General features: G+C 39.6%; 1 protein-coding gene across 1 annotated transcript in view; it reads left to right on the top strand.

Moving 5' to 3' along the window:
• Nucleotides 1-11,930, top strand: part of LOC102765826 (chromosome unknown open reading frame, human C11orf80) — a 73,160-nt gene that overhangs the window by 15,029 nt on the left and 46,201 nt on the right. Inside the window, exons 4-5 of the mRNA XM_006771684.2 lie at nt 2,754-2,863; nt 10,030-10,113. Coding sequence (XP_006771747.1) covers nt 2,754-2,863; nt 10,030-10,113 — 194 coding nt within the window. The remainder of the gene's footprint in view (nt 1-2,753; nt 2,864-10,029; nt 10,114-11,930) is intronic.

Genomic DNA, 11,930 nt, shown 5'->3' with positions numbered 1-11,930 from the left:
TGGAGGGTGATGGGGGTCAACGCCTGAGGGCTCCCAGTATGTGAGAGGGGGCAGGCTGGGCTGAGGGACACTCCCCCCCACCCCCACCCAATGCACGAATTTCGTGCACCGGGCCCCTAGTAGATTATATAATTCTGAGTCTCATCCCCACTTATATGACATGGCTTTATAGCCCTCATTCTGCATCATTGATGCTGCTACTATCATTACTTGGCTTTAACCAACCCTCAGGTAAGCAGGCAGTACATGTTTGGTCTTTGTTTTTGTTTTGGTTATCAGATCTCCTATGTATGGCCTGTGTGGCTCTTGCTCTTAAACTTATATGTGTTGCATTATTAGCCCTATTGTTTTTTCTTAGTCCAGGCCCCAAATATGGTGCATCGTTGGTCCTTACTTACCATTGTGGAATCCCTCTCTTTTTTCTTCCAGAACATGAAGGAATACCTTTCCATGTCTGGTCTATAAAGATTTCTCACTTCTGTTTTTCTTACTATGACTGTATATTTATTGAAATTTAAAAATATTTGTTTTATCATTTTATATGTTTGAATGGGAAGATGAGATTTTAATATATGCTCGACTTATCTTGAAATAGGAGGTTTTTATTTAACTCTTTTGTCAGTCATCTTGATGTGTGTGTGTGTGTGTGTGTGTGTGTGTATGTATGTATGTATGGGATAAGGCAACTGAAATTGATTTCCCTCCCAAATAACCACATATTTTATTTAAAGCTAGAGGCCTGGTGCACAGATTTGTGCACTGGTGGGGTCCCTCGGCCTGGCCAAAACCGGCTCTCCGACATCCCCCAAGAGGTCCCAGATTGTGAGAGGGCGCAGGCCAAGCTGAGGGACCCCATTGGTGCATGATCTGGGGGCTGGGGAGGGACCACAAGAGGGCTCCAGGTCATGTCCGGCCCATTTCGCCCAGTCCTGATCGGTCAGACCCCAGCAGCAAGCTAACCTACCAGTTGGAGCGTCTGCCCCCTGGTGGTCAGTGAGTGTCATAGCGACTGGTTGAATGGTTGAACAGTCGGACACTTAGCATATTAGGCTTTTATTATATAGGATTGTTATTAAGATTTCTGGAGAATTCAAAGTTACTGACAAGCCTTTTTTTCACACATCTACATGTTTTCTCCATTCTGCTGTATTACTCCTTCAAAGAGAAATAGGATTCGGGAACAATGAAATAATATTTTTTTTATTTCACAGAAAGGTTACCAAATCACAGAAAAAAGGGGTCGCCTTAGGTCGGAAAGTCCATAAGTGGTAAAGATTGACGTAAGGTATCCTGGTTCAGTGCCAAGTTCATTAAACTTTAGTGTAGCATAACCTTGTTACCATATTATCCTGGGCTTTTGACTGAATTATATTTGAAAAGCACACTAATAGCAAGAAAATATTACCCATTAAGATTGATAGAACTTGATCTTGGTAAAGCCCTTTAAAATTTTTTAAAAAATATATTTTTACTGATTTCAAAATGGGAGGAGAGAGAGATAGGAACACCAATGATGAGAGAAAATCATTGATCAGCTCCTTCTGCACATACCACCCTGAGGATCGAGCCTGCAACCAGGGCATGTGCCCTGATAGGGAATTGGACTGTGACCTCCTGGTTCAAAGTTGACACTCAACCACTAAGACACACTGGCTGGGTTAATATCCATACTTTTGAGATGATTAAAATTTTATTAGATATATAGTATGAATGCTTTAGGAGAAAGTTGTGGTGTTTTGGGATATATTGTTATATTTTTAAAAATATATATTGATTTCAGAGAGGAAGGGAGGACAGAGAGATAGAAACATCAATGATGAGAGAGGATCATTGATTGGGCTGCCTCCTGCACGGCCCCTACTGGGGGTGAAGCTCCAACTTGGGCATGTGCCCTGACAGGGAATCAAACCATGGCCTCCTGGTTCATAGGATAACACTCAACCACTGAGCCATGCCAGCCGGGCTATTACATTCTTAAAGTTGAGTTCTTATATAACATTATTGTCAACAAAGTAGAACTTGTGGAAACTGAGATATCTATATTTATAGTTAGTTTTTTTATAATGCTGTAGAGAGGAAATAAGGATGGCATTTTATAAAGTGGGAAATTTGTTTTTTCCTTTTGTAATATGAGTGTCAGGGTACGGAAAGGAAGAAGAATTTGTGCATACTTTGAGGTACTCTTTGTTGATAACCCAGGACTCACTGATTCCTTGTGGAAATATAATTGAGTCAACACATGTAAATTCACCAGGTGGTTAATTTATGAATTAAAGTAGCAAGATTTGTTTTTCTTTGTTAAAAAGTACCTTATTAAATAACAATACATTAGTAAGTGGCTGAGAGGGTCATTCTTGAATTTTTCCACTTTTAGTTCTAAATAAGATCACTTGCTGGATTTGTGTTTATTAAATAATGAATGAATTTATTTAAAAAATACAAGAATATCAGATAGAACTCTGAAGATTTCTGGCATTGGATATGACCTTGTGGAAAGTAACTGAAAATACAAATGATTTAGCAATTGTGAAAAATTGAAAACAGGAGATTAAATGTCTTAACCCCATAATGTAATTCTAAATGTTCAAGAATTTGTTGATGCATAGCTATTTCCAGTCATACTTTGAATTTTGCAGATAATCTTTTCATCAGGGAAAAGCCTTCTTGGCTCTTAAGTTTAATAAACAATTCCAGAAATTCTGGTGCTTGTCCAAACTGTTTGTTCTATTTTCTCACCATTTCTTCTCACACAGAAATGCAATCTATACTGCCTGGATCCTCTGCAAAACTGAATTGGACTTCAGAGGAAGTCAGCTATTCTCAGGATATTTCAAGGGTAACACCTTTCCAGATGACTTTTGAGGCAGGTTTTTTGTGTGTGTGTGGTTCTATAAATAATTGTTATTTTGGTTCTTTTTTATACAAATATAGTAACAGGAAAGAAAAGCTTAGGTGCATCACAGTTCAAACTTGAAATGAAATAAGGCATCAATTCCCAAACTTTCCTGCACAAATTTTAAATCATCTAGGAGCTTCCAAAATATTAATATTTGTGTCCCACTCCAAAAGGTACTGATTTAATTGGTCTAAGATGTTGGATTAGTCTGCTTATGCTGCTATAAAAAAATACCAGAGATTGGGTGGCTTAAAGTTGAGTTCTTTAGGGGAACAGAAATTTATTTTCTTATACTTCTGGAGGCTAGAAGTCCAAGATCAAAGTGCCTTGTCACTGTTTCTTCACATGTATATATCTGGAGAGAGCTGTCTGGTATCTCTTCCTCTCCTGAATTTATTTTTTTAAATGTATTTTTATTGATTTCAGAGAGGAAGGGAGAGGGAGAGAGAGAAACATCAATGATGAGAGAGAATCAGTGATTGGCTGGTTGCCTCCTGCATGCCCCCTACTGAGTATGGAGCCTGCAGCCCCAGCACACACCCTTGACTGGGACCCTTCATTCCACAGACCAACGCTCTATCCATTAAGCCAAACTGGCTAGGGCTCTTCCTCTTCTTATAAGGACACCAGCTCTATCAAATTAGCGCCTCGCCCTTATGACCTCATTTATGCTTGATTACATCTTTAAGGTAGTATCTCTGAATACAGTCACCGTCACTTGGAGGGCTAGGCTTCAATATATGAATTTGGGGGGCGACACAATTCAGTTCATAACAGGTGTGGGCTGGGCTTTGGAATACTTTAAAAATGCCAATGATTCCTGATGGGCAGGTAAGTTCCCCTTTCCTTCCTTTGAGTTGGCGGAGACATAAAGAATTAGAGTACCGTAAACATTCTCCCAAAAAAGCACTTGAGGGGCCTTTCTACATGTTTGAACAATTGTATGCTTCTAAAAGGAATGGGTATGGTATCAGGACAAAAAATATCCCTGACTGTGCCTTATCTTTAGGGGAACTGAAGGGTAAACAATCTGGAGCAATTAATGGTTAGTCAGCTCTGAAACTATTAATGTCAAATAGCAATAAAATAGCTGATGCCAGTGAACCAAGGAAAGCAGTTCTAGAAAAGGAGATCATGTGTTTTAGTCAGTCTGAACAATCCTAACATTTTCATATTACTTAAGCCTCCTGATACTCTATGAAGTGGATAGGACAAGGATTATCACCCCGTTTTATAGGTAAGAAAACTGAGATTCACAGAATTTGACTTTCTTAAGGTCCTACAAAACTTAAGTGACAGAATTTGAACAAGCCTTACTCATTGATCAATGCTATTCCAGTATTTATTCATTCAGAAACCTGTTTTTGTTCAAGTTGGTCTCACTGTGCTAGATATTGAAGGTACGTAATTCCAAAACATGTTACTTGCTCCCAAGGCACTTGGAATCTAAAGGAAAAGATAAAAAGGTAATTACAATACAGTGTAATATGCATCATGATAGAAGTAAGCACTGAATGCTATGATTGCATAGAGGAAGGGTACCTAACCCAGTGGGAAGGGGTCAAGATCTAGGTCTTGATGAGGCTGAAAAACAGATATTCTGACTATAAAGGGTTTAGAGACTTGAAAGAATAAGAAGTTGTCATCAGAGTAATGAAGTTTCTCTTGTGTGTGTTTTTTCTCCTTATGACAAAAGCAGTGTTTCCCACAGGAAAATCAAAGTGAGCATTTAGAGCACAAATAATTTGACTTAATCAAGGTAGCCACTATTAACAACTTGGTATACAGCTTTTCCCATAAAAATGGAACATTTCAGCCCTAACCTGTTTGGCTCAGTGGATAGAGCGTCAGCCTGCGGACTGAAGGGTCCCAGGTTCAATTCCGGTCAAGGGCATGTACCTTGGTTGCCAGCACATCCCCAGTAGGAGGTGTGCAAGAGGCAGCTGATCGATGTTTCTAACTCTAGCCCTCTCCCTTCCTCTCTGTAAAACATCAATAAAATATATTTTAAAAAATGGAATATTTCATTTTAAGGTTTCCAGAATGGTATGGTTTCAAGCTATGACTATGGCAATGTATGTCTGGAAATGAGTGTAAGTCAAGATTATTGAAGTTGAAGGGGCCAGGGAATTGTGAGACTTAAATTGTTGCTTGGACTGGTCAACTACTTGGATGTGGAAATCAGCTAAAATGATGGCAGGACTTGAAGTGCAGAGGAAAACTGTGAGTTTAGTGCTCAGCAGTCAGCTGGTGATGGATGGAGAGAGTTTGTAAAAGAGAAATATAACCTCAGAGGAATAAGGATTTCCTGAAAGCATTTGTTCCATTGTCTGGTACTGGGCAGCTATTTAAAGGTATTTGATGCCCTAGCCAGTTTGGCTGCATGGATAGAGTGTCAGCCTACGGACTGAAGGGTCCCGAGTTTGATTCCTGTCAAGGGCACATACCTGTACCTCAGTTGCAGGCTCCTCCCCAGTCTGGGTTCCTCCAGGAGGCAACCAATGAATGTGTTTCTCTCACATCAATATGTATCTCTGTCTCTCTTCCCTTCTCTTTAAAAATCAATGGGAAAATACCCTCAGGTGGATTAAAAAATAATAATAATAATAAAGGTATTTGAAGATAGTGAGAGGAGAGGAGATTGTGAAAGATTTCATTATATATACCTCAATTGGGGAGAAAGGTCAAGTAGCAAGGTTCATGGCAGACATCCATGAAAAAGCTATCCTATATAATAAAAGCCTAATATGTTAAGTATCTGGTCATCTTGTTGTCCATTCAACCAGTCAAAGTGTAATAGGCTAATGATATGCTAAAGCTGCTCAATTGCTCACTGTGACATGCACTGACCATCAAGGGGCAGATGCTAGCTTACTGCTGGGGTCCAGGCGATTGGGATTGAGTGAGATGGGCTGGACATGCCCTGGAGCCCTCTCGCGGTCCCTCCCTGACTGGCCAACCTCCCACGTCCCTCCTTGGCCCCAATCGTGCACCAGTGGGATCCCTCGGCCTGGCCTGCACCTTCTTGCAATACGGGCCGAGGGACCCACCCCTCCCCGAGTGCACGAATTTTGTGCACCGGGCCTCTAGAAATAAAGAATCTGCTTTGGGCATGTGAGAATCGCTAATCTCAGAAAGACATTTAGAAGAGAGGTGGGGTTTTTGGTTATGCTGAGTCAGTCCTGCGTCTTGAGGTCTATTAGGCTGGGTAACAAACAAAATTTGATTTTACAGGATCTTCTTGACATCTTTACCCATTTTTATATTTATTTATATACTAGAGGTCTGTTGCACGAAGAGATTCATGCAATAGGCCTTCCCTTCTGGCTGCCGGCACCGGTTTTTTTCCGGCACCCAAGACCCAGGCCTTCGCTCCGGTTGGAGCTGCCTTCCGTCCTCCATCTTTGCAGCCCTGGCTGGAGCTGCTTTCCGTCTTCCATCCTTGTGGCTCCGGCTCACCTTCAGTCTTTGCTCTGCCGCTTGGAGCCTCTGTATGCAAATTAACAGCCATCTTTGTTGCTAGTTAATTTGCGTACCATGCTGATTAGCCAATGGGAGGCGTAGCGAAGGTATGGTCAATTACCCTGTCTGTCTATTATTAGATAGGATATTTATATTTTGCTATAATACTACATTAAAAAATTGGGTAGATTTCATACATATATATATATATCATATATGTTTATGTATTTATCTACCTATTGTCTATCTATTTAAAGACAAGAGACACTGATTGACTCTTCTAGAAAGTCATATAGGTCCCATGACTGCATAAGTTCAGGTATCAAAATATAAAACAGCTCCCATATTCTATCATATAGTTAGACTTGTATTTAAAGGTAAAGGCTAAAACATATAATTCAATGGTGGCTTCTGTTGCCAAGGGCTGGCAGCATCTGTTTTTTACTAAGAGCACTTAAGTAAATTCACTGCTTTTGTAGGTATGTCAGGCTGGGGTACTGGGTTTCTAACACACAATTATAAAAGGCCATAAAAGAATTTGCAGTCAGTCAAAGTGTGCCTGTCTGCCTGGCCATCTCTGTCTCTCTTTCTCTCAATAATTTATGAGATCTTAAAAGAAGCTATTTGCTTTATGTTAACTATCCTCTATTGACCTGACCTTAGGTCTCTTTATCTTCTCGTCTGGATTAGGTGCCAGTTCTTCTTGTATTTCTTTAGCATCTTTTTATATATTTAAATCATAACACTTTTTATGTTGTCATAAAGTTATTTATTTGTATGTCTTTTCTACTTACTGTGAACTCTTCAAATTGAGATTGTTTTATTTCTGTAGGCGTAGGTGCATAATAAGCAACATTAAGTGTTTTATGAGTGAATACATATATTCAGTAGTCATGCATAAGCATTGCCTGCCAGGATCCATAAAAAATGATGGCAGATTATGTAATATCTGATTCAGATAGCTATATGCATAGAAAATGAACATTCTTTGGAGAGGCATCATTGCATAGTGGAATGTGGGGTTTGGAGATAATCAGATCTAGGTTTGAATACCAATTCTGCCACTTAATGAGCTATAGGTTACCTTGGACAGATTAATTAGCTTATTTAGTTTCATTATCCTCATCAATAAAGTGGGGTGTTTTCTGCTTGCATATAAACTGCTTGTCATCTAGCAGGTGTTTTTTAAATGGTAGCTCTCATCATTATTAATTGTAGCTCCTCTTTGGTAGCTGCTCAAGGAACTTTCATGTATTTGCTAGATATAATTAGTGCTTTCTATGACACGCCCTATAATCACCAAGGTTACAGAAGTTTGAAACTGTTCCAAGAAGTTGTTTTGGAAGTGTTAAGTACAGAAAATGCTTTTAAGAGATCATTGCTTTCCTACTGTTTGAACATTTTATAATAAAAAATTTTAAATGAAGGATGTGACTATGATGTGTGCTGCAGTTACCATTTAATTACCACTATGTGTATGAATAATTGTAGATTGGTTTCCAAATTTTTCTAATAATTCTAACCCCTTTTTTCTAATGTTTTTTCTAATTATCCCCAACCCATCACACAGTTCTTGAGCTCTTTTTCAGTGTATTTATAAAAGGTGTTATAATTTATCCTTTATTACATATTTGCATGTTTCTCTTTATTATGAGATTTTGAGATTCGACCTTTTTTTTCCTTACTATGTACCCAGTACATGGCTCTGTATTCCCTGAGCCACCAATAAGAACTTACTAATTCTGACTCTATTTCTTCTTATTATTCTTCTGGACTTCTCCCTTTTCCAGGAGACACTTTCCAATTTTGGTTTTAGGGACACAATATTAAAAATAGTGAGTTAGTATAGGGAACTGGTTAATACTAAAGCTTTGGAGCCAGATTAGGTATGCTTGCAAAAGTTTTAACTTCTTTGAGACTCACTTTTTTCATCCTGAAAATATTGGTTATAGGTAATATAAATACGATACTTTAGCATTATTTCTGGAATAGAGAAAGCCTTCATTGGATGGTAAATCTTACTATATTTATAAGGATGTGTCAGGGTATATTGGAAAGAGCATGGGCAAATTTGTTTTAGATAGATTAAGGATCAAATTCTGGCTCTAACACTGAACAGTTTAGTGACCTTGGGCAAGTTGCTTAACTTCTCTGAGCCTCAATTTGTTTTTGTTTTAAATCTACAAAAAAAGAATAGTAATACCTACCTCCAGGATTGCTGGGGGATAATGTATATATAGCACCTGCACAATGCTTGTCATTTAGTAGCCATTCAACAAGTGGTATCTATTATTATTATTACCACGTATAACATACTAGAGGCCCAGTGCACGAAATCGTGCACCTTAAAAGGAACTGTGGGCTGCAAGGGTGTGGTGGGCACAAAGGTGGGTCTCGGCCCATCCTCCGTGCCCTTGCCCAGCTCCTCCCACCGTGGCCCCCGGTTCCCTCTCTACCGGCAGCCCCGTTCCCACCACTCCTATGTGCTGACAGCGCTGGCCCGCTCACACCCGCTGACATCATGGAGCGATTGGGGCTTGCACCAGCAGCAGGTGCGAACAGCAGCTGCTGCCCCGATTACCCCTCAGGAGCAGGGGAAGGTGGAGAAGCCCTCAGGGGCGATTGGGGCCGGCAGCCACAGCATGCACCCACTGATGGAGCTGAGCAATCGGGGCTGGTGCCAGCAGCAGGTGCATCAGGCGGGATTGTGGCACACAGGAGCAAAGAATTTTCAGTAATCCCCAGAGGCTCACCCTGATGACAGCAACCAGCACCCTGCCTTGGTCTGGCGCCCTTGCTCATCTGCTCCACCATATCCCACCATGGCTGACATCTGCCATGTTCCACACTCTGTTGCCTGCTGCCGACATGTGCCATGTTCCGTGTGCGCCCCCTGGTGGTCAGTGCACATCATAGCGACCAGTTGTTCAGTTATTCCACCATTTGGTCTATTTGCATATTAGGGTTTTATATTGCATATTAGGGTCCTATATATATATATTTTTTTCAGATTATTTGATCCTTAAAACAGTTCTGTGAGGTAAAAGAACCCCTCTTTTGCAGATTAGGAAATAAGATCCAGAGCAGTTAAGTGATTTTTTTATCCATGGTCACTTAGGTAATTTTTATATATGTTTTTTAAAATTTATTTTATTTTTAAAATATATTTTATTGATTTTTTCACAGAGAGGAAGGGAGAGGGATAGAGAGCTAGAAATAACTATCAGCTGCCTCCTGCATGCCCTTTACTGGGGAATCGAGCCGACCAAGAATCAATCCAGTGACCTCTTGGTTCATGGGTAGCAGCTCAACCACTGAGCCACGCCAGCCAGGCTTCACTCATATTCTTCATACAAATGTTATTTTTCTCAGGTTCATTCTGAATTACTTTAAATTACTTTTAAATTTGTTCCTGACGGTAATTTTGTGAGTTTTACTATAATCATTGTTCATGTGTCTCCTGAAGGTCCATAAAATAAGTACTTTAACTTAAGAAGTGATGGCTATTAGATTCCCTTTTGTGTCTAATTCTAAGACCCAAAGATGTTTCCCCTTGAATGTCTGAAAAGCTTTCTGAGGTGTTATTTTTATAGGAAGAAATACCATAATTTGATTCATTTATGCTTTTGAGTTTGTGTATAAGTGGTGGATGTTTTGTTGTGTTGTTACAGGTTGATGAAAAGCCAAGAACTTTGATAACAGATAGTCTGGTTATAAAGAATTTTTTACGCAAAATTGTCATGGTGCATCCTAAGGTAAGCTGTTATTTTGCACAATAAAGATTCTCTTATTTAAGTCATTTTTTTTAGTATTTTATTTTATTTTGTTCTTTGTTTTGTTTGTTTGTTAATCCTTATCTGAAGATATTTTGCCATTAATTTTTTTTTTAGAGAAAGTGGACGTGAAGGGAGAGGCAGAGAGAGAGAGAGAGAGAGAGAGAGAGAGAGAGAGAGAAAGGGAAAGAAACACCGATGTGAGAGAGACACATTGATTTGTTGCCTCCCACACGAGCCCCAACTAGGGCTGGGGACTGAGCCTGCAACTGAGGTACGTGCCCTTTGACTGGAATTGAACCCGCAATCCTTCAGACTGCGCGCCGACACTCTATCCACTGAGCCAAATTGACTAGGGCTAAGTCATGTTTTCAAGAGACCTCTACTCTGTAAAACATGGAAGGACCTAGTTGATTCTCTTTCTTTTAATGACATGATAACAACTTTTAATATTGAATTGATTTGGTTTCTGTGTCCCTAAGGCAATCTTGATGTTGGTGATGTGACATAGTTGGGAGCCCTTGGATACAGAGAGATTCTCTTTTGGATTCTTATTCTTATTTCTTTACTTCTGGGGTGACGATGAAAAGGGGAGGGGAGGGGAGGGGAGGGGAGGAAAAGGAAGGGAAACATAGATGTGAGAGATGCATCGACCTGTTGCCTCCCACACATGCCCCTACTGAAGGTGGGGAGCGAACACACAACCCAGTTGTGTGCCCTTGACCGGGAATCGAATCCGAGACTCTTTGGTCCTTAGGCTGAGGCTCTAATCATCCATCAAAACTGGCCAGGAGCTTCTTTACTGTTTTATTGTATCAATTTGGGTACTTCTTTCCACTCCTCTGTGTTTCATTCTTTTTTGTTAAACCTGGCTTTTCTAAAGTGACTAGTAGCCTGGTTCACGAAATTCGTGCACATTAAAAGGGAATTAATTGCCCTAATCGGTTTGGCTCAGTGGATAGAGCATCAGCCTGCGGAATAAAGGGTCCCAGGTTTGATTCCGGTCAAGGGCATGTACCTTGGTTGCGGGCACATCCCCAGTTGGGAGTGTGCAGGAGGCAGCTGATCGATGTTTCTCTCTCATTGATGTTCTAACTCTATATTCCTCTCCCTTCCTCTCTGTAAAAAAATCAATAAAATATATTTTTTTTAAAAAGGGAATTAATTGTCAGAGATATTTTAATATTGGCTATTTGCCCTTTCTCTATAATAGAAGTGTGAGAGATTAAAGAAAATTAGTAAAATGTATATGAAAATAATATATAAATTTATTAATAAATAAACAGTAACAAAAGAATATAGAAATAACAGAGGCATGATATAAAAACAACAAAAACATGATATGAAAACAACAGTGATGCAAACAATGACTGATAAAGTAATTAAACTTATTCTAATATCGCCCTGTACACCACATTAAGAGTGAAAACACTTTCCGAATGCTTGACTAATTTCCCTTGATTTTTTTATTTATTTTATCTGTTTCAAAAAAATTTTTCATTCCTTTTTTTATTAATTAAATCTTTATTGTTCAGATTATTACATTTGTTCCTCTTTTTTCCCCCCATAACTCCCCTCCACCCAGTTCCCACCCCACACTCCTCCCTCACTTCCTATCCACTGTCCTCATCCATAGGTGCACAATTTTTGTCCAGTCTCTTCCCGAATCCCTCTCACCCCTTTCCTCCCCAAGAATAGCCAGTCCACGCTCTTTCTATGCCCCTGATTCTGTTATAATCACCAGTTCATTCTGTTCATCAGATTATTCACTTGATTTTCAGATTCACTTGTTGATATAT

This window comes from Myotis davidii, unplaced genomic scaffold (genome assembly GCF_000327345.1).
Source record: "Myotis davidii unplaced genomic scaffold, ASM32734v1 scaffold425, whole genome shotgun sequence".
NCBI lineage: Eukaryota > Metazoa > Chordata > Mammalia > Chiroptera > Vespertilionidae > Myotis > Myotis davidii.
Note: the sequence above shows the minus strand (reverse complement) of the source record. Positions and strands in the feature narration are given on the sequence as shown.